The 20,066-nt window shown below is 40.7% G+C and overlaps 1 protein-coding gene across 1 annotated transcript in view; it reads right to left on the bottom strand.

The window, feature by feature from the left end:
* Positions 1–3,501: 3,501 nt before the first annotated feature.
* Positions 3,502–20,066, bottom strand: part of SLC35B4 (solute carrier family 35 member B4) — a 30,178-nt gene continuing 13,613 nt past the window's right edge. The window contains exons 2-10 of the mRNA XM_057733146.1: positions 18,974–19,087; positions 15,530–15,632; positions 14,297–14,346; positions 11,826–11,907; positions 11,546–11,606; positions 9,926–10,035; positions 8,315–8,390; positions 5,684–5,759; positions 3,502–4,914 (exon numbers count right to left, since the gene is read on the bottom strand). Of these exons, the coding sequence (XP_057589129.1) occupies positions 4,668–4,914; positions 5,684–5,759; positions 8,315–8,390; positions 9,926–10,035; positions 11,546–11,606; positions 11,826–11,907; positions 14,297–14,346; positions 15,530–15,632; positions 18,974–19,087 (919 nt within the window). The 3' untranslated portion in view covers positions 3,502–4,667. The remainder of the gene's footprint in view (positions 4,915–5,683; positions 5,760–8,314; positions 8,391–9,925; positions 10,036–11,545; positions 11,607–11,825; positions 11,908–14,296; positions 14,347–15,529; positions 15,633–18,973; positions 19,088–20,066) is intronic.

Genomic DNA, 20,066 nt, shown 5'->3' with positions numbered 1-20,066 from the left:
AGAAATGACTTGTGATTGCAAGTGATACACAAAGACATTTTTATTGCATTGGGGAATAACTACTGCTTCTCTCGGTTCAGGGGAGTCTTCTTTACATCTTAGAAACTATAAATAATTCAATGTGCCAAAGAATTATTACAACTTTTTCCTTAAAAACTATGGGTCTTATTTCTTCCAAATGTAGACCAAGCTGTCCCCCCCCCCCCCCCCCCCCCGCACCTATCTCTGGTAGCCTCGCAGCTTGCCTTACCTGATTGAAATTGAGGACATTTTGTAGGATACTTAGTGATTTAAGTAGTAAAGCTCAGAGGAGTGTCTCAGTATGATACTGAGGAGACAAAAAGACAACAAGCTCCAGGCATCAGCCGATGCAAACCAACTATACCAGCTTTGGAGATATAAGGGTCACCCCAGGCAGCCTACTCCAAAAACTTTTAAGCATCTTTAATGGTACCCTGAGGGCATCTCCTTGCACTGAACATCAAACGATGGAAGGTGCTAAATATGTAATGCTCTGCCCTCCTCCCACCAGGCAACGGAAGAGCAAAAAGCTGAACCCCTAACAGCTCCTGGTGTGTATCCTCCTTTCCTTCTCTGGCTTAGAATCTTAAGAATGTTTCACCTTATTTGCTTTCTTGCTCATCAACTGATGAAGAGTGGGAACAGGTATCCGGAACCATTAGAAGGTTTCTCAGAAACTTGAGGGAATAAGAGATCTTGGCAAGGATTTATTTATTCATGGGATGCAAGTCAGACCCTGCATGTCAGACCCTGGTCCTTCCCTTCTCTACAATGTCCACTGTAAGGAAGCTGCTAGAAAGACAGCACACTACAGAGTCTCCCACCCCAGCCTGGTACACACTGAACATATTCCGATGCTATGACTAGCTATTTTACTGATGTTGTTTATACTCATTTTCAAAGGTCACGCATCTGTAATAAAAATGGATTTTATCTACATTGACAGTTCTTTCAACCTAAGACTGAACTGCCACAGGTAGGTTCCATGCACATTTTTCAGAATAAAGTTATTGAGACCAAAATGCTCATAATTCTTTTTACTCCTAGCCAAAGAGAAACGACAACAAATGTAGGATCTTGATTTCAGATCTCTATGTTGGGGTGCCTCTCAGTATGCATCTGTGGAGATGCTCAGGTCTTTGCTACATTGTCTTATATGCCAGCTGGTCCACCAATGAGCATGTCCACCAGCCCAGAGCTAATTCATTTGTTTACAATTACTCCTGACCTAAAGCTTTCCACCTCCCCTCACCACAGGCCTCTGGCGCAGAGTGAAGTCAGCTAGAGAGAGGGTAAAATGAGCAAAATACAGATATTACTGCTTTCCAAATACAGACAGGAACATAGTAAGGATTCTCAGTCCCACTATGAGCTGTAGCAGAACATAAACATTTTTACATTAACCCTTCATGTTCATATTCCTCTACACATACATTCATATACTCTGCCAGATATTTGCATCCTTATGGACACACACCCCTAGTATCAGTGCTTGAAACAATGTGTAACAAAATACACACTACACAGATATGCATACCCTGTAAAAATTCACAAAAAAACACCCGAGGCCCCAAAGAATAGAGGCATAAACAATACAAGATTATAGGTGCTGCTCAGTAGAAAACTACACCAGTGACCAGAGGCTGCTGAAGAAACGGGAGGTGGGAGTTAGGAAGTGAAAAAATATGCAGAAGGGAGGAAAGGTGCTCAGGGAATGACCACAAGATATTTATTAGAATCCTTAAAAAATATCAGGTCATCTTCCCAGAAGCATGGAAGGGGTTTGGTTGGGGAGGCACAGGTGAACTCAGCTTTCATGGTTTTTTCTCACTTGATGCAAGGACCAGACTGAAGTACTGTACTCATTTTGGAGAAGTGGGCAGGAAGAAGGGAAAAACTGCTTGGATTGTGTCTAAATACTTTAGAACGTGACAGAAACTTATCAAATGCATTTAACAGTTTTAGTTGGATGAAAAAGAAAATAAAAGATCAAAAATAAATTCCTAATAAAAAATGAAAAAGCATTTATAATATGACAATAGAACTGTGGTAAAGGATTTGTAGACATTAAATAGAACAATTCAAGTATCCCCCATTTTCTCCTGGTACCTCACTTATGACTCTGGTCAAGCTGTGAAGTGGGTACACAGGTGTACATACACACACACACACACTATTTTCTGGCTAGTCATCTGCTATTTGATCTTTGCTCTAACGGTAGGGTTTTAGATGCCTTAAACACCAATCTCTTTTGTAAACAAACTATACCCTCTTTCTCTGGGGCACAAAATTACATAGTCTTGACCCAGAGAAAGAGGAGTAGCATTTAATAGACATTTCTCCTCCAGTTAGGGATGAGTCTGACCCTCTACAAAATGGTTTATTTGCCCTTTTTTACAGGGATTGAAATCAGTTTCAACTTGGATTGAAAAATAACCAAGGGGGAAAAATTGTTTAAAGAAAGTATTAACTAGTGTCTGTTAGACTGATTACCTTATTTCCAACTACTAGAGGAAAAAAAAAACAATTCCCAGGGCATTTCTGACATTCTGTTCTTCATCCCTTGCATGAGTGCCCTACTCTGTCCATACACATCCTCCTGTTAATAAGACCAGCAGAAGTGTTCAGACTGAGAGGAACACTCTCTAAAGCCAGAATCTAAAACCTTATGGACCCAGTTAAATGCTGTCTGTGTACATCAACACTGTTTCAGTAACTAAAAATTGCAGTATTTCCCATCAACATAAAAAAAGTGATAGTATGTCATGTAAGGCTCTATCCTGTTAAGAGTTATCCTGTCAAGACTCCAGATATGCAGCCATCAAATAGCCCCTGGGGACGGGTTCTTCTATTAAACAATAAGAAAAGTAGCTTTTGTTGTTCTTGTTTTTAAGAGGATATTTAACACATGGTATTTATAGCACCATTAGTCTGAGGAACTCTACATATTTCAAAGTACCTTTGAGTCCATGAACAAGTCCACACCTAAGTCAGCATCTTTTAGTAAAGACCTTCACTGGCACTGAACAGCTGTCAATGTCCAGAACAACAAATCGATCTCAAAACCCTGTGAGTTAGGAGAAACAGTATCAACATTTTATGTGACAAAAAACCCGAGCAGCCTAAGTGACTTCCCCAAGGCAACCCAGTGGTTCTACGGCACTTAGACCCCATCAGAGAATAGCTCCAGATAGTGGAATAAACACCCCACACCCTGGGTGAGCTCAAGAGACCCGGAGAGCCAAATCTCGATTTAAGAACACAATCTGATCCCAGTGCAGAAGGAGAAGCCTCTGTGTGCAAAAAGACAGGCTGGTAAGTCTGACGGCCTTCAGAGCACGTACCTGGGTGAGGCAGTGAAGGTCCGGACTGAGTGAAGGACAACGAAACAAAAACACTGACTTTCGTGCTCTCCCCTCCTCCCGAGTGATCACAAACCACAGAAGAGTACACACACACCGACACATGCCACCCTGACACTGTTCCTCTTTCTCAAAATCATCCCACGGGAGGAAAACCAGACCTTTGAAAAATGATTAGCAAAAGGGGGGCATGTTTCTACATTGAATAAAACACACACACACCCATATCCATCAAGAACATTAAGATACCTTATTTTGTGATTTGGCTTGACTGATACACCACACCTACACCCACTGAATACATTGGTTTACTCATCAGCCTGACTGGTCATAACTCTATCAAAGTTGCCAGGCAGAGCTGAACTTCTCTGGTTAAGAAGCATTCCAAAGACCTAACCTCCCCCATGTGGAACCAGCCCTGAGTGCCTGGCTGGGTCTAGCAGGGGAGCCGTGGTCCTCTGGGTGCCCCCTCCCCAGGGCCAGTTTCTCCTGGGCCATCCTGGCGTCACCCTCTCAGCTCGAGGCTAATGACTCAGAAAACAGAAGACGGAGAGAAAAAGTCTCTCTTTCCCAATTCATGCACAACCTTTTTTTCTTACTAGCACTGCGCCAGAGAGATGCTGCACTTTGTTCTAAGCACAGAAAGCAAAAGGCGTGAAAGCATACGACTTCTGCACAGAAACAAAAAATGGAAAAACTTGGGAAAGGATTCCCACCAGTCCTGCCCCAGGGTCACAGTGCACACAGGGATACTTGCTTCTTCCCCAACACACAGGAGAAAGCCCAGCCCCAGTATCACCAGTGCCTCAGTCCACTCGGCCACTCAGTTGTTCCTGGTGGAGGTGCCTGGAGCGTCTGACTGAAAAGTGCTGCTGTGGGTGGCAGGGTGACGGAACAAGGGGAAAGGCCACAGGAGGATAATGACTGTTACAGCAGAGAATCAACAGAACGGGGCAATCTTGTCCGAGACCATGGATGTAAAACTAGTAGCTCTGGGGACTCAGATTTCAATAAACAAGTATAGTGCTAAATACTTTGATAAACAAAACAGAAATAACAAATGGATAGGCTGTTCAGTAGTGGAGAACTGCTCTTTTTGCTGTTTCAGGGTTGAGGGGCTTCTATTCAGGGTCCACAAATGTCGCTCTGTGTAGTCATGAGAAATCAGAGAAATTCCTCCTTCTGACGATCCTCTGATACACGGGGGGTAATTCAGCATTAACCAAGGTGAAATGGTGGCCAGACCCCAGCTCACTAGCCTCTGGTCTCTACTCCAGGCAGGCCTCAGTTCTTCTTGTCCTCCTTCTGAGGCTGGCCTTTGGTGGTCCCCAGGTTGTTCCACACCTCTGTGTACATTAGGGTCCCAACGAAGACAAACAAGGTGCCCAGCCAATGCCACAGAGTGAAAGGGTTCTGGAAGTACAAGATGGAGAAGATGAGGCTCACGAACTTGCGTAGAGTCACGACGAGGGTGACGGTGAGGGAGGCGCATTCCGTGGTGAGGATGAAGACGCCCCGGATGCACACGTACCTGGAGGGGCGGGGTTAAGGTGGTTTTCTGTAGACAACCCAGAGATCAGTGGCAGAACCTTCTGGCAAGGTTCTTGGCTTCAGTGTTCATATTCTAGGAACCAGAAAACACGGGGGTCGGCTATGCCTGCCCTGAGGCTCCTCCTCGGTAGAACATCCTGCAGAATTCCTGTCCTGCCTTTCCATTTGTGGATCCTAATTTGAAACTGCTTGAAAACCTATTATTCTTATTTTGGATTCTTTCCACAGTTTACAGTGCAGGTCGCCTCCCAAGTAATGATGGGAGGTTACACCTCCTCCAAAAAGGAACTCTGTAGGGCAACCGTAAGAGGTGATGTCAGAGGAATGAGGTCAATCTCAATCTGTTTCATTGTTTCAAAACTCAATGATTTTTATAATGGACTTATGGTGGTTCAAAAGAGCCATTTTAAAAATTAGGTTTTAGTTACTTTGAAATTTCTTGCAGAATTTTATGGCCGCTTGTGAAATATCCTAGGATACTGGAAAACTCCAGGTAGAAATCACAGAGCATTTCTGTCATATGCTAATTCTTAATTACCCACTGATTTCTACACCTCCACCCAGAGCTTTTCCTTCACGGTGCCCCGCAAAGCAGTTCACTGGATGGGCCTGTCTGTCTCCTGGTTACTGCTGAATAGATCAAGGCAAAAACAAAACTCACGTCACTGCACCATTAGAAGAAAAGAATAAATGTTCCTACGCCAAAATAACACAGCGAAGACCATATGGCAAAGGAGTGCAAAGGATACTGAGTGATGACGTTCATGAGGAGGTAGAACCACATGATGGGCACCGTCACACCAAGGACTGGAACCTGATATAATTCTGCAAAGATGAAGAGGAGAGAGGCAGCTTATGTTTTCATCTTTTTGAACAAAGTAACACAGATGAACATAAGGAAATAGCAACATTACTTCTCTTGCAAATTGATTTGGATCATACACCACTTTACACACCTTGATTCCAGGGTACATTAGCTCAAGAGTCATTACATTGGTTTCTTAAAACTAATTATAATTATTTTAATTTTAAAATAAACTCTCTACCATTCACCTGAATAGGACCCCACTTTACAAAGAAAAACTGCAACACAGAGAAGTTCAAAATGATATGGTCTTAACTGATGGTTAACACAAGATGAGAGACAACATTTAGATGAGAGACTAAATGTCATTTAGAAATACATTCAATCCTACTAGTAACCAAAGAATTCTAAATTATACAAGGCTGTACCCTTCTAGATCTATTAAGTTAGGAATTAAACATTTATAAATAATATCCTAACCTGGCAAGGTGGCAGTGGAGCGAGCAGCCATTCAGTGGGTGATAGTATAAACTGACGTTTCAAAAATCAATTTCATAGTATGTATTAAGGGGCCATAAAAGTGTTGCTTCTTATTGTTAGGAATTAATCCTAGTTAATTCGAAAGAAAAAAAGTTCTATATATTTTACAGTCATATTTACAATAAGGAAAAACTCTGAATCAATCTAAATGTCCAATGACAGAACAAGGACTATGTAAGCAAAGGTACTTTAACCAGATGTGGTGTTATACACTTGATTAAAAAAAATCATAAAGATTATATATAGTCACGTAAAAAACTCAGAATGAAAGTGAAAAAGTATAAAATTATATTTGCACAAGGATTATGACCACGTGAGAATATATGTAAACAATATCAGGGAGGAAACTGCTAAGATGAAATTAGCTCCTGTGCACGGTGACTGAACTGTAACTTTCCTTCCTTTAAATACATTCTTATGTTAGTTTTACATAATGAAGCTTGCACAGTAAATACGTGGAAGGAAATAAAATATCCAAGATCAAACAGAACGAGGACATAGTAATCCTTGAAGGGTCAGTTTTTTTACATGGCTAAATTGTTTGGGGGGCTTGAATTATATAGCACAACTGAGGAAGGTCTAACAAAGTGATGTTGAGATCTGGTTAGTAAATGAACATCAATTTTCTTTTGCAAAAAAAAAAAAATTCATATATATATATATAAGTAACTTTTTAAATTGTGTGTCTGGACTAGTGGGAAATCCCGATAATTTGGTTTTCTATTGTCTTTGAAACATTTAGCAAGTACTGAAATGAAAAGAAAGTTAACAAACAGTATTACTATTTAATAACTTTAGAGATTCGCTGTATCAATTTGCTGGGGGAAGACAACCAGCATGACATCAAGTATTTAGATGGATGTTCAGTTCCCTTAGAAAATTCAAGGATAACAGGTTCATCTGAGACACTTAAGCAAGAGAAAAAAATGTATACTTAACTTAGGGATGATTCTAAAGAAGTTGAAGGCAGACCTTAAAAAAATTTTATAAAAATACCCATCCCTGTGACTTTTAGAAGGAGCATTCTAATAACTAAATCAATATCAATCTCAGGGAATTTGATAATGTGCTTATTTCAATAGCCCTTTGCTATGTGGGGACTCTAAGAGACCTTAAAAACCACTGCATCAAAAATCAGCCATATGTCAATTACATCTCAGTAAAAAGCCTTAAAAACTTTCTTACGTGCTACCAACATCACACTTTTTTGCAGGCAAAGTGGGAGAGGCAACTTTGCAAACTCAGAGAACAGTCACAACTTCACAATGACCAGAGGGCAAACAAATGTTTACTGAGCACCTACTGTCATTCTACAAAATACACTTACCATTTTAGGTCTGAGCAACATAAAGCCTAATTTTAAAAATGTTTATTTGTTCTTTGTGTATTCATTTGTCTGTATAACACTCTATGTCTTTTAGTAGATAATCGGATTTATCAGTAATTACTTTCAAATTAACTGGCAATTATTAGCTAATTCATTAAATAGCCACTTTAAAAAGTAATAGCTAACTTGCACTGTAGACATCTGAACTAATTTTGCTTATTCCTGCTGCCTATGTACCTCGTAACCAGGAAAAAGCCCTGTTGTCATTTTTGCTCCTCCTTGTTTGGAGGCAGCTCGGCCTGATCTGTGAGCAGATCTGCCTTTCCCAGCAGAGAGGGATGAAGAGGAGTCAAAAAGCCCAACTTCTCGAGGCTCCAGTCACTGCAGTATTATTACTATTTGTTTGCATTCTCAGAACATCATACATTCCACATTCAAACGCAAACACAAAAATTCTAAAGCTAAACAGAAAACTTAAAGGTATTGTCTTACTTCATTTGCAAATAATCGAGAAGTGCCTATAAAAGCTTTTGATGCTGCAACCACTGATGAATGGCACTGTATTCCTGGAAGGTGGAATGGGGACTTCTTCCAGGGGGAACAGATGATTTGGATAAGATCATGAAAAAAGCAGTGGTCAAGTCAAGAGTAAAACTGAGACTCTGCCTCTGAAACTGTCAGGTAATTCTTGGATAACCCCAAACTCACCAGAATTATTGAATAGAACTGCATGGTCATAAATGTCAGAAGCCAAGAAGATGAAACCAGGAAGTGGAAGGGCATGCTAGGGAAAGAAACATTTCATGCAAATTTAAATGCAAAAACATCACAGAAGAATTAGTGTGTCTATTTACAATGATTGAAAGTTTTACAAGTTGTTTAACAAAGCAATATCAAGAAAAGCAAGTCAGACTTATTAAAAGTATCCAGTGCTACTGACCACTTGACCTTGTATGGTATGATATCAACCCCAAATTACAGTTCTTGCCCTATGAAGACTGATGGTCATTACACACAAAACAAACAGAGCCAGCATCACTTCCTCAACAAAAGGGAATGGGAAATGGAAACACACATTCATTCTGCCCAAAGGATCTGCTACATTCTACTATTTTTTTTAAAGATTTTTTTTTTGATGTGGACCATTTTTAAAGTTTTTATTGAATTTATTACAATACTGCTTCTGTTTTATGTTGTCGTTTTTTGGCCACGAGGTATGTGGGATCTTAGCTCCCTGACCAGGGATCAAGTCCTCACCCCTTGCATTGGAAGGCAAACTCTTAACCCCTGGATCACCAGTGAAGTCCCCATTTTACTATTTGTGAGAACAGTTAAACAAATATAACAGATTTAAAAATTATATGAAATGTGCAGGCAGATTTTAGGGAGTGCAGGAAACTAGTGGGAAAAGAGATTGGAGGACCATATGAAGTCAGGGGAAAAGAAATGAAGACAAGAATAAAAAGAGATTGCAGAGGAAGGGGAAACTATAGGTAAGTAAAGATAAGGTGCTTGACAACAACCAACCACCACCACAATAAGAAGGAATCACAGTAAACATTTACCAAGCACTGAATTATGCACCAGGTGCTGTGCTAAAAGAAACACAGAAACTGAACAGAATGTACCTTTACTTTTTAAATTCCCAGCCACATACTCTAGTTCCAATTAAATATCTCAAACTGCCTGTCTGCAACTTCAGTACAGAAGGTTGGCAGGGAAGGAATCCCTGAGGTTATTGAACCTGGAGGCAATGCTACCACTGTGACTTTGAGGAGCTGGGCATCATCTCAACAGGAAAGAGGGAGGAGAAAGAGGAAAGTTAGAGGAGGTGGCTCTAGATCAGCAGTTTCAAACAAGAAGTGAAAGCATATATAATTAACTAATTAAACTCTCCATCAAAGGAATGAAGCCCACCTGAGGGACTTACTCCTCAAACCCCATCCTCCCCAACTCTCCCAAATGCCTGCCTGCACATATTTTCCTTGGCATGGGGGTTTTGAGAACTTCTATTCCCTTTTCAGGTTTCCATATTGGTTTTAACTTGATTTCATCTACAGGAACACTGGTCTCCTTGTCCCTTGGGGTTGTTTCTGGTTGGCAGACCTGTTCTGTTCACACTGACTGGTGATGATCACCTCGTGCAGAGAACTGTGGCAGCCTATTAAAAGTGCCAAAGTCCGTGAGCCCCAAAGCAGTTTACCAGATATAAATTGATCCTTCGACTACATCGGAAGGATGGCATATCGTATTTGAAATAACATGCTACAGTAACAACTTAGTAATTTTCATCTTCCCCGGGTTCAAGAAATTGCTTACATTATAAAACAAAGCCTCCTTGGAGTGCTTCCCGAATTGTTTGTACAGAGTCTCTTGGAAAATACCCATCCTTGCTGACATCAGCAGAGCGAAAGTCAGTGCCCCAATACCTAAAAAGCAAACATTGAGTTACAAGATGCCTACATTTGCTAACTTCCAGATCTTTTCTTGAAGAACATTTAGTAAGTTCTACAAATACTACACACTAAATGCGGAACATGTACAAAATTTAAAAAGAAACAAATCAACCACAATATCCAGTCCTAAATAGTTTGCTACCTCTCTGTACACATACTTATGTAGATGTTTTATGCTAAGACAGGATCATAATGTATATATAATTTTATATCTTGCTTTCTTCACCATCTTTTTCCTGGATTTTCCTTCGAGTCATTCATTACAATTTTTCCAAAAGTATGGGTGCCTATTATTCTATCACGTGGATGTACCATGCTTAATGTCTCACAATAGGAGAATGGTTAGATTACTCCCAATTATTTCATCACTAAAATCAATGTATATCCTAGTACATAAATCTTAAAACAAAATGTTGATTATTTCCTTAGGATAAACTCCCACAAGGGGGATTACTGAGTCAAAGGTTGTAGACACTGTAAAAATGCAACACATAATTTTTTTTTCCCAGAAAGGCTGGGTCAATTTACCACAAACAGTTTATATGAAAATGGTTGCCTTACTGCACCCTCAGCAGCAATGAGAAGAATCATTTATTATCTTGCCAACATAGTAAACCAAAATAAAAAGGTCCTGCATTTTGGTTTCAATTTGCACTTCTTTGATTACTAGACTAGGGAGGGGAACATAAGTTTACTGAACAATAATTTTGTCCCCATGAATTGTATGTTCATATCTTTTGCAAGTTCTTCTTATTGGATAAAGTATCTTTCTAATAGCTCATAAAGATCTTTCTATGGTAAGAATAGCAACCTACAGGGATGACGTTTCAAAGTCAAGAAGCGAGGAGAACACAGTTCATTCACTGCTACTTTTCTCCCATTTGGTCAGTCTCCATCTCTTACTGCTATCACTAACTTTCCCTTCTCTACCATACACAGCAAGGGCAAAGCGCTATAGGAGTTTTTAAATTAATTCAACAAAGAGATGTTTGTATTTTAAAAAATTCCCCAGGAAATTCTGATGATCAGTCAGGTTTGGGAACACTGCCGTGTGGAACAGCTTCTGAAGAAAATAAATCTATGATTTAGAAATGGGTTCCTTGGAAATTTAAAGAGTCAACTGCTGTAATGTGCCCTCTTTTTGCAGAAGCTTCTGCCCGGCAGACAGATCATAAAGAAATGGATGGCACTCTAAGGATTGCTCCCAGAGAGTGTGATAGGCAACTAGACATAGACTTTTCTTTCTAAACGAGTGGCAACCAAGAAAACACCCATGGTGTAGAACATGCTACCGTGAACACAGACATTTTTTTTTTCATTTCTTGAACACTAAGGTTCAGAGATATATAATCCCAGGTGCCTCTCTCTTCCATGGCATAATCTGTTTAGGCAAAGCTTCTTGCCAAGAAACATATCCCTTAGGAGAAAACTCTGAAAACAGAACTGCCGAGGCAATTAGCTTTACTGTAATTACTGTACTTGCCTAGCAACCACCATGCAAATGCCTGGAATCCATCATTCTCACTTGAGCTGGACTGGGAAGTCTAGGAAATAAGAAAAAACACAAGGTACAGAGACCAGAACTTTATGCAAGGGGCCTTGATACCAGGGAAGTATTTATGTTCCCCATTTCCCTCTACTCTTCTTTTTCAGAGATTTAAATCCTTGTATTACATAAGCATTTACACTTATTGTATCACTATTAAGTACCTGGGCCCCCATGGCAAGTAGTGAATAGAAATGATTTGTGAACAGATTCTTACCACCTGCTTTGCTGACATGAAAGTGCAAATAAATATCCCCACAGACACCAGGGCGATGGAGGTATATTTGAATATACTGTATCTGCAAAGATAAGAAAAAGAGCACCTCAGGGAAGCACAGATACGAATGTCCACAGGATGCTGACAGTCAGATGGTTCATGAAAGTACAAATCACCAAAACACCATCAAGGGGATCGCTTCCCAGCAGGGTCCATGTAAGTCTGTGCGTGAAAGCATCAGGATGCTGACTAGTTTTTAAACAGCACCCTTTCTGGTGGTGTTTAAAACAGTATGTATCCAACAGTTTGTGTACCAAGAGATTGGTTCATCAGAAAACAAAAAAAAAGACAGACCAGACATGACAGCCCATCCCGCTCGGAGTCCAAATGAAAGCCTGACTAAGATCTTAAGGGACGCCTGTTGCTTTTCCTGGCTTCTGGGGCACAAACCTGAGTGTGAAGAGACACAGCAGGCAGAGGAAGGACGAAAGGAATGTCAGGGGAAAGGGGCAGGATTCCACACTCAGAAAAGAATTCAACCATCCCTTTTCAGGGGAGGGTATTGTTTGAATGTCTCTGAATGACTTAAATATTGTTTTTAAATGTTGGCATAGTTGGATAAAGCAATAATAAACTAATAGGAGTAATAACAGCAGCATTTCACATTAACTACAATAGTATCAATTAACAGCCCTCTCAGGCTCCTGGTGATAAATGCAAAAAGCCTCGGGCAGGAATGAAAAGAAGTTAAAATCTTACATCTGAAGTCTTCTGCTCAAATACTTTGAATAGTTCTGGTCAGCGCCTCAGAAAAAGGCCAACAGAACTGCCTAAGGGGCAGAGCGAGGGGCCAAGCGCACCACGCGAGAGAAGAGAGGCGAGTGAGGAGACAGGCACCGCTGCAGGCAGATAGAAACATAAGGGAACTCTTCCGTCTGCAAAGATCAGGTAGAGAGGCCTAAAATTCAAGCCTAAGCAATAATGAAGGGCATGGTTAAGGTGACTATAGATTTGGTCTTCAAATCCTGCAGTGGGGAACACACTATAAACTTGAAGAGGTGCTACTCAAGATAAACAAAAGGAGATAATAAATTACTAACTCTTGGTATTGGACAGCTCAGGGAAATTCCTGCTCTCTGGGTGATGATATGCACAGAAGAGAGTCAAGATGACAGACTCCAAAACACGTTCTTAAGGAAAACTGAGGTGTTTGAGAAAGGCCCCCAACACTTGGGATACTGTCAGGTGAAAACATTCCTCTTTATAGATCTTTTATTGTATCTCTGCTATGTGCCAAAATCAAAGGTTAGAAAGACCACAGGTCTGTCCCGATGTGAATTTAACACTACCAAGAAGCACAGGGGTTACTTCATAGGGGACCTGACCTATGAACCTGACCATTACCTCTGTATACTTGAATAGAGAGAACGGAGAAAATAAAGCAACTACAAGGGTGCTTACCTGGGGAATACCTAAGCCTCAGGAGATAAAGAGCTCACGATAAGGAGCCAGTAGGATAGTACAATGATCCCTTTTATGACACGCCCTTATTACTTAAAAACCCTAGGTTTCCACACTGACTTGACAGCTACTTTCCAGCTGGTACAGACAGTTCTAATACTGGGGTTGGGTACTGAATATATTGAAGAGCTGGCATCCACTTGCACAGTTTTGGTCTGAGCAGGGAGGATGAACTTCCCCTGAGAAATGTTCCGGGCTGCACGTGCTGTCTCTCCCCCATGCCCCTCCTCCTTGGGAGTGACGGGTGAGGCTTGAAGGAACGTGAGAGACAAATACTTAGAAATGGCAACCGAGGTACTGTCTGGTATTTCCCACCCGTATCCAGAGAGAGCCACTGGTGACAATCACAAAGAAGAATTCTGAACGTTTTCATTACATCTTGTTGGCCACTTGGGCCTTTGTTAAGAATTTTCTTTGTAATACGTATAACGATTCCTTAGTTCATTGTGTTGTACACTTCCTAGGACAGCACTGTCCCACAGAACTTCAGTCAAGCTGGAAATGTTCCACATCTGGGCTCTCCAAAATGGTCACCGCTAGCCACATGGGGCTGCTGAGCACTTAAAATGGGACTAGACACATGGAGAAATGATAATACTTAATTTTACTTCCTTTTTAATATTTAAATGTAAATAGTCATAGTGGTGACCACGTGGGACGGTGAAGTTCTAGATCAACTGGCTTCATAGGTCAGTATGGTACTAAAGAGTCGACAATCACAAGAGCCACTTAGTTCCACACAGAGAAGGTGTGCTCCAGAGCCACAGGCGGGCCTCTGCCCTGGTCCACTGCCTCAGGCATGGGCAGCACTGTCACAGAGGGAACTAAGAAACAAGGCAGATGGTCAAGAGCAAACCTATCGCCACTGTGAGAAAAGGCATCCAGATGAGCTTATGGCTGGGGCTCAGGTTATCTTTCCTATACACAAAATACAAAAGTGTATTGTTTACCTTTTTTTCAAAATGATAATTCCTAGAATCATGTTGGCAATTAGAGAACCCTGTAAAAAAGAGACAAGAGTTTTAGCACAGCAGCGAAAGAAAATAACATAATTCAAGATAAGTATGAACATGGACCAAGGGGGAAAAACAGGTGGAAAGGATGAGGTTGGGATGAATGATTAGCGAGGTTTGCTATGTTCTTAGGACGGCAGAAAGTACAAACCATAACAATCTATCATGTAAAAGAATACAGCCTTTTAAAGATTATGAGAATAAAAATGATCAACTGTCAATAAGGGGCCAAAGCTGAAGCTAGGGCTAGCAGGAATAAATTATGTTACAGACTTGTTTTTGTCAAATTTTCCATCTATCTTATTTATAGGTGCCTTTAATAAGCTTCTCTTCAGCCACAATTTGACTGAATGAAGTTGTGCAGGGATCTCTCTCTTCTCTGGGAAGTTATCAATCCATCAGCAAGTGTTTACTGAAAGTCTACTCTGTGTTCAATGCTCTGAAGGTCATCTCAGTCATTAATCAGCTCTGGGAAGTTCCTTTAGGGATAGCACATTCCACCTCACAAAAATCTCAGGCCACACAGAAAAGTTATAATTCTAATTTTCACCCATTTTGCATTCTTCTGCAATCCTAACTACATTCCTCTTGAGTTTCCTTCCTGTTCTTCAGGGAACACTCTGTTCTTATTTTTATACAAAGCATCTCTCCCACCATGCATGAGGCAAAGATGAAAACCTCTGCTGCTTTGGGAGAAACCCTACCTTCAACCCAGAATTTCCCTTTATGCAACTATCTCAAGTCTCTGCTTTCAAAAAAAATCAGAAAAGAGAAGTATCTATATCATGTACTAGAAGTAAATGTATTTCTATGCAAGAAACAAAAAGTGATGAGAAAGAAGTTCAATAACATTCATAGCAAGACTGAATATAAAACCAACCAGACGAAGAAAATTAAAGCTACGATCTGCTACCCGGGGAAATTTTAACTTTCCTTTTATTAATCACCTGTAAGACCTCTGATAAATAGAAGTAAACCATCCACCTTCACATTTCTCTTTTTGCCCTACTTCGCAGATGAAAGCCAGCCTCTGCTCACTCATCCATGAGACCTACTCTTACACCCCAGACTTGACTTCTCACAGGACCTTTCTACTTTTGCCATGTGTTTAATGGACCCACTTCGCTGCATTCTCCAGGGGAGCGCGTGCGCGTGAGCCGGCAGACTTACAGATCTAAATATCATGTGCAGGGGCATGGCGATGTTGAGATTCAGGGCGTAGTTGTTCACCACGCTGACAGTGAAGAACATGGTCACCATTACAGCATAGTACCTGAAAGGCAGAGACGACAGCTCATCACACAGGATCCACGACTTCAAGAAAATCAAGTAGAGAGGAGGAAATACATATTTCTGGTTAAAAAAGTGTTGTGCTAGGAAAGAAAAAAAAGTATTGTGCTTATTTCCTCTATATTGAAAGATCGTATCACTATTATAATGTGAAGTCAAATACCAAGTACATATGAAAATACCTCACAAAGCCAGACTAACACAGAAAAAGTGAACTACAGAATGTGTTGCAAGAAACACTATTTTAATATTTTTCTAGCACATATATCAACTAAAAATGAGGCTTCAAAGTTACCTAATAGACAGCAATAGGTTTTTTAAGGTGAATGGGTAACTTTTATTATTGTATCAGTTCTTTGTATATCAATTGCATATGCCTCTAAAGAACTTGAAAATTGTTGAACTCTCTCAAATATTTCCTCTATACCCTACTATTAATTTTCAGTGTTTCTCAAGAAAAGATGCGCTAAGTCAAGGGTTACTTTCACGCTAGCAGCTGTTAAAATTATCCCACTTTTTGAACCAGTGGCCTCCGAATTAATGAGGGCATCACTTGACTTGTATAGATTTATATTTAAAATTAGGGCCCCTCCCAGCCTCCCCTTCCCCTGTTGTGTCCTCAAGTCCATTTTCTGCTTCTGTGTCTTTATTCCTGCCCTGGCACTAGGTTCATCAGTGCCATTTTTCTCGATTCCATATGTATGCGCTGGCATACGAGGTTTTTTTTTTTCCCTTTCTGACTTACTTCACTCTAGATCAGCTTGATGCTTTGTGATGACCTAGAGGGGTAGGATGGGGAGGGTGGGAGGGAGGCTCAACAGGGAGGGGATATGAGGATGTATGTATAAATACAGCTGATTCACTCTGGTGTACAGCAGAAAATAACACAACACTGTAAAGCAATCATCTCCAATAAATATGTATTTAAAAAAATAAAACATTAAAAATAAATAAATAAAATTAGGGCCCCTGTTTTTTGAGAATGTATAGGTCTTTAATAATAAAAAACAAAAACCCCAAAAATTTTGAGGCACTCCAATCACTTAGAAACACAAAGAAATAAATACAAAGTTAAAAACAAATAAACAATTTTATATTTGTATGCCGCCATTTTGATCTAGAAAATTCTTAAGATGCCTTTCATATATATCAGCTTAAACCATTTAAAATGGCATTTTTTGGTAGGTCACAATGGGTTGAACATCAGCAATTTCATATGATTCAATCTAATACATTCAGAAAAGAGAAAAATACTATGTGAAGCGCCCGGCTAAAGAATGCAGGGCCAAGGTGAATAAGTGGTTGCACATTCCTCAGGAAATGTGGGACGTCTTTGAGCACAGATCCCTACCCTGTTATTTTCACCTTGGCACACCTGGAGAATGTGACAACACCGCGCCTCAAGTTATCTTCCCTGAAGAGAACCAAGTTTGCGTTCCTGGTGAGGTAGGGGGCTGTCCGTCCTCACAGGCAGCCACGCCAGGGATAAATTAACACAGTCTGGAAAGGCTGAAGAGCTTTACAGTGAGTGCAGAACACAGTAATACACGCATGCAAAGTTACTGCGAAGAATTATTTCACAGCTTCTAAACAATACACTATTGGTGATTTCACAAGCTTTCTTGCCCAATTTTCTTAGTCTTGTCTTGAAGAGATGCCATCTGGAGATACAGAGAGTTCATCAAGTTCTTTCAGGATCATTAATTCCAACTATTCCACAGCGCTGCCTACACAGCGCTGCCTAGAAATCGCTCACGGGGATGAATGCCACGAGCAAGGTTCTGATGAGGGCCTCCCAGAGAGAAAATACAACAGCCAGCACGAATGGCACACGTGGGGGCACAGGTGTCGGGGCAAGTTCATGGGCAGCCTCCAAGGGCAGCTTAGGGAGTTTGGGTCTCACTCTGAATCTAACAGTGACCCCTGAGTGCTTGTGAGAGTGGGTGTCACGAGACAACCGTAGGAAGCTGAAACAGAGGGATGAGGAGGTGAACAGGCAGGCGGTCAGCCAGCGAGGCTACTGGTATAAAAGTCACGGCGAGAGTGAACACGTTCCTGAACTACGCTAGCCGCAGGCACAGAAGGAGGGAAGGGACCAGAGGAATCTAAAAAGTGCTGGGGCTCCTACTCTGATGTAAATGCTGGTCTTGGGAGCATAAAGTTTATGCAGATACTAAAGCCAATGAGGGGAGGGAAAGTATTCAGCATATGCAGCATCACCTTGAGAAATTTAAAAATACAATATTAGTAACAAAATTCAGCCAGATTTTCTAGAGTGGGCTACTCAAGAAGGCTGCAAAATAATACCAACAAGGATGAATCTTAGCCAGTCCCCGGGTGCATTCACACCAGAACGTCCCTTTCACAGAGATTAAGTGACACCATCCTAGTAAATACTCATGGCAGAGTGGATTACACTCTGTGTGTGTGTGTGTGTTTTAATTAAACAAGGACCTACTATATAGCATAGGGAAGTCTACTCAATATTCTGTAATAAACTATACAGAAAAGAATCTGAAAAAGAATGGATATATGTATATGTATAACTGAATCACTTTGCTATACTCCTGAAACTAATACATTGTAAATCACCTATACCCCAGTATAAAATAAACATTAAATTAAATTTAAAAAATACACTTTGATTTCAAGTCTCTCACAGAAAGAATGCTGTTTTCAACACATTGTTTATTATAAGATCTGCCCTGTTTTCTATTTGGCTCCATGAGTACAGTTATGCAAATTTGGACTTATAGATGGAGGTCTGGAAGCAACAATTTTACCTTAACTTGCCATTCATTTTCTTTTGATTGAGGTGAAATTCACAAAACATAAAATCCACCATTTTAAATTGAACAATTCAGTGGTATTTAGGACACTTACAAAGTTGCATAACTACCTCCTCTATCTCCAAAAGCCACTAGTTTTTTAAAAGTAACAATGATATCACTCTTACCATATTTGATAACTTTACCAACATAAGGAGAACATACATAACTATTTAAAACTTGGTTGTCACACTAGGCCTTTCACTGACCATATTCTAGACAGATACAGACAGACAGACACATACACACACAGTTGTCTCCATCAGAGTTATGTGTTGTGACAGGAATTTTATTCTAAAAATAGGCTCCCTGGAGTTTCACAACATATTAAATTTAGAAAATGAATTATTCTACTGATCTCTTTGATACAAATCTTATAAAAGGATGCCTCATATTCCTTTTGTATAGGTACCAGAAAAGCTCTTAACCTAAAAATAAAAAAGGGTTAAAAAGAGACTTCCAAAAAAAAAAAAAGAGAGACTTCCATGTGCCATACCTTATTGGGATAGCTGGACGCTTCCTTCCCAAATCAGCTTCAAAGAGGAAGCCTTCCGCAGCGATAAATAAAAACTGTGCAAATGTCACGATGTTCCCGCATCCTGGATGCTTCCTGTGTAGCGAATAACAAAAAGAAAAATGAAAAAAAACGGCACAGAAGACTGAGATAAAGGGGACTGAGACTTGTTTTATTCATAGTTCAGAATAACAGGGAAGATGGATTTCTATTACCCACTGTCCTTCTTTATTTCAGTTTTCATATCACACATGCTTAGCAACAGACCCACAGAGAAGAACGTCAACTTTCTTCCTTTACTCTTCTGCAGGTGCCCATTTAGAACTATGATACAACTTTCCCAGTAAACTGTAGGAAGTTGGTCACAGGTTCTCGCTGGGATCCTCTCTTAACCCAAGAGGGTAACTTTAGTCCAGATCCTCCTCAGCTTGGGCGCAAAGCCCAAGCACAGAAATGCGCTCAGGTCTCCTGGGATGTTTACATATCCTCCCCACCAGGAATCTCCGAGACTGCTGTCAATCAAAGACTCCTATCCAGTTAATGACAGGGATGTCACCATAGACAGAGCCCCCAAGGGGGCAACAATGGTTTGGTGGGGGTGGGGGTGTAAGTTACTATTTTGCTAAGTATAAAGCACAGGATAAACATATAGCATATAAGTCCATATACAGTGAATCTGCAGAGGGATGATTAGGGGAAAAAGTCTACAAAGGGGTCTTTGGTGGGGGTTGGGGGGAGGGGCAATAATGAAGACGAGACTGAGGAGCGCTGCTACAGTCTACCAGTCTCCACCACCCTTCACACAAACGTATCAGGCACTCAACAAACGTTCGTGGAATTCAAGGGAACCTCTTCTGTGATCTATGCAAGGGCTGGGGAATCTTCCACAGTGCTTGTTAGGAACACGTCTACAAGGTAGAAAAATTCCTCTGGCACCCCTCTTGAGGCACTCTGTGACAGTTGGTTACTTAAAATGCTGTGGCTTTCTTGAGCTTGTCCTCCATGAGGTGCTGCCCAGTCACTGGTAGAAGGACAAAGTGAGCAGTTGTTTTTGTTCTCCGGAGGCCCCCAGAGT

The sequence above is a fragment of the Hippopotamus amphibius genome, chromosome 4 (assembly GCF_030028045.1).
Source record: "Hippopotamus amphibius kiboko isolate mHipAmp2 chromosome 4, mHipAmp2.hap2, whole genome shotgun sequence".
NCBI lineage: Eukaryota > Metazoa > Chordata > Mammalia > Artiodactyla > Hippopotamidae > Hippopotamus > Hippopotamus amphibius.
The sequence above is the reverse complement of the archived record's forward strand: the minus strand, read 5'-3'. Positions and strand labels throughout refer to the sequence as shown.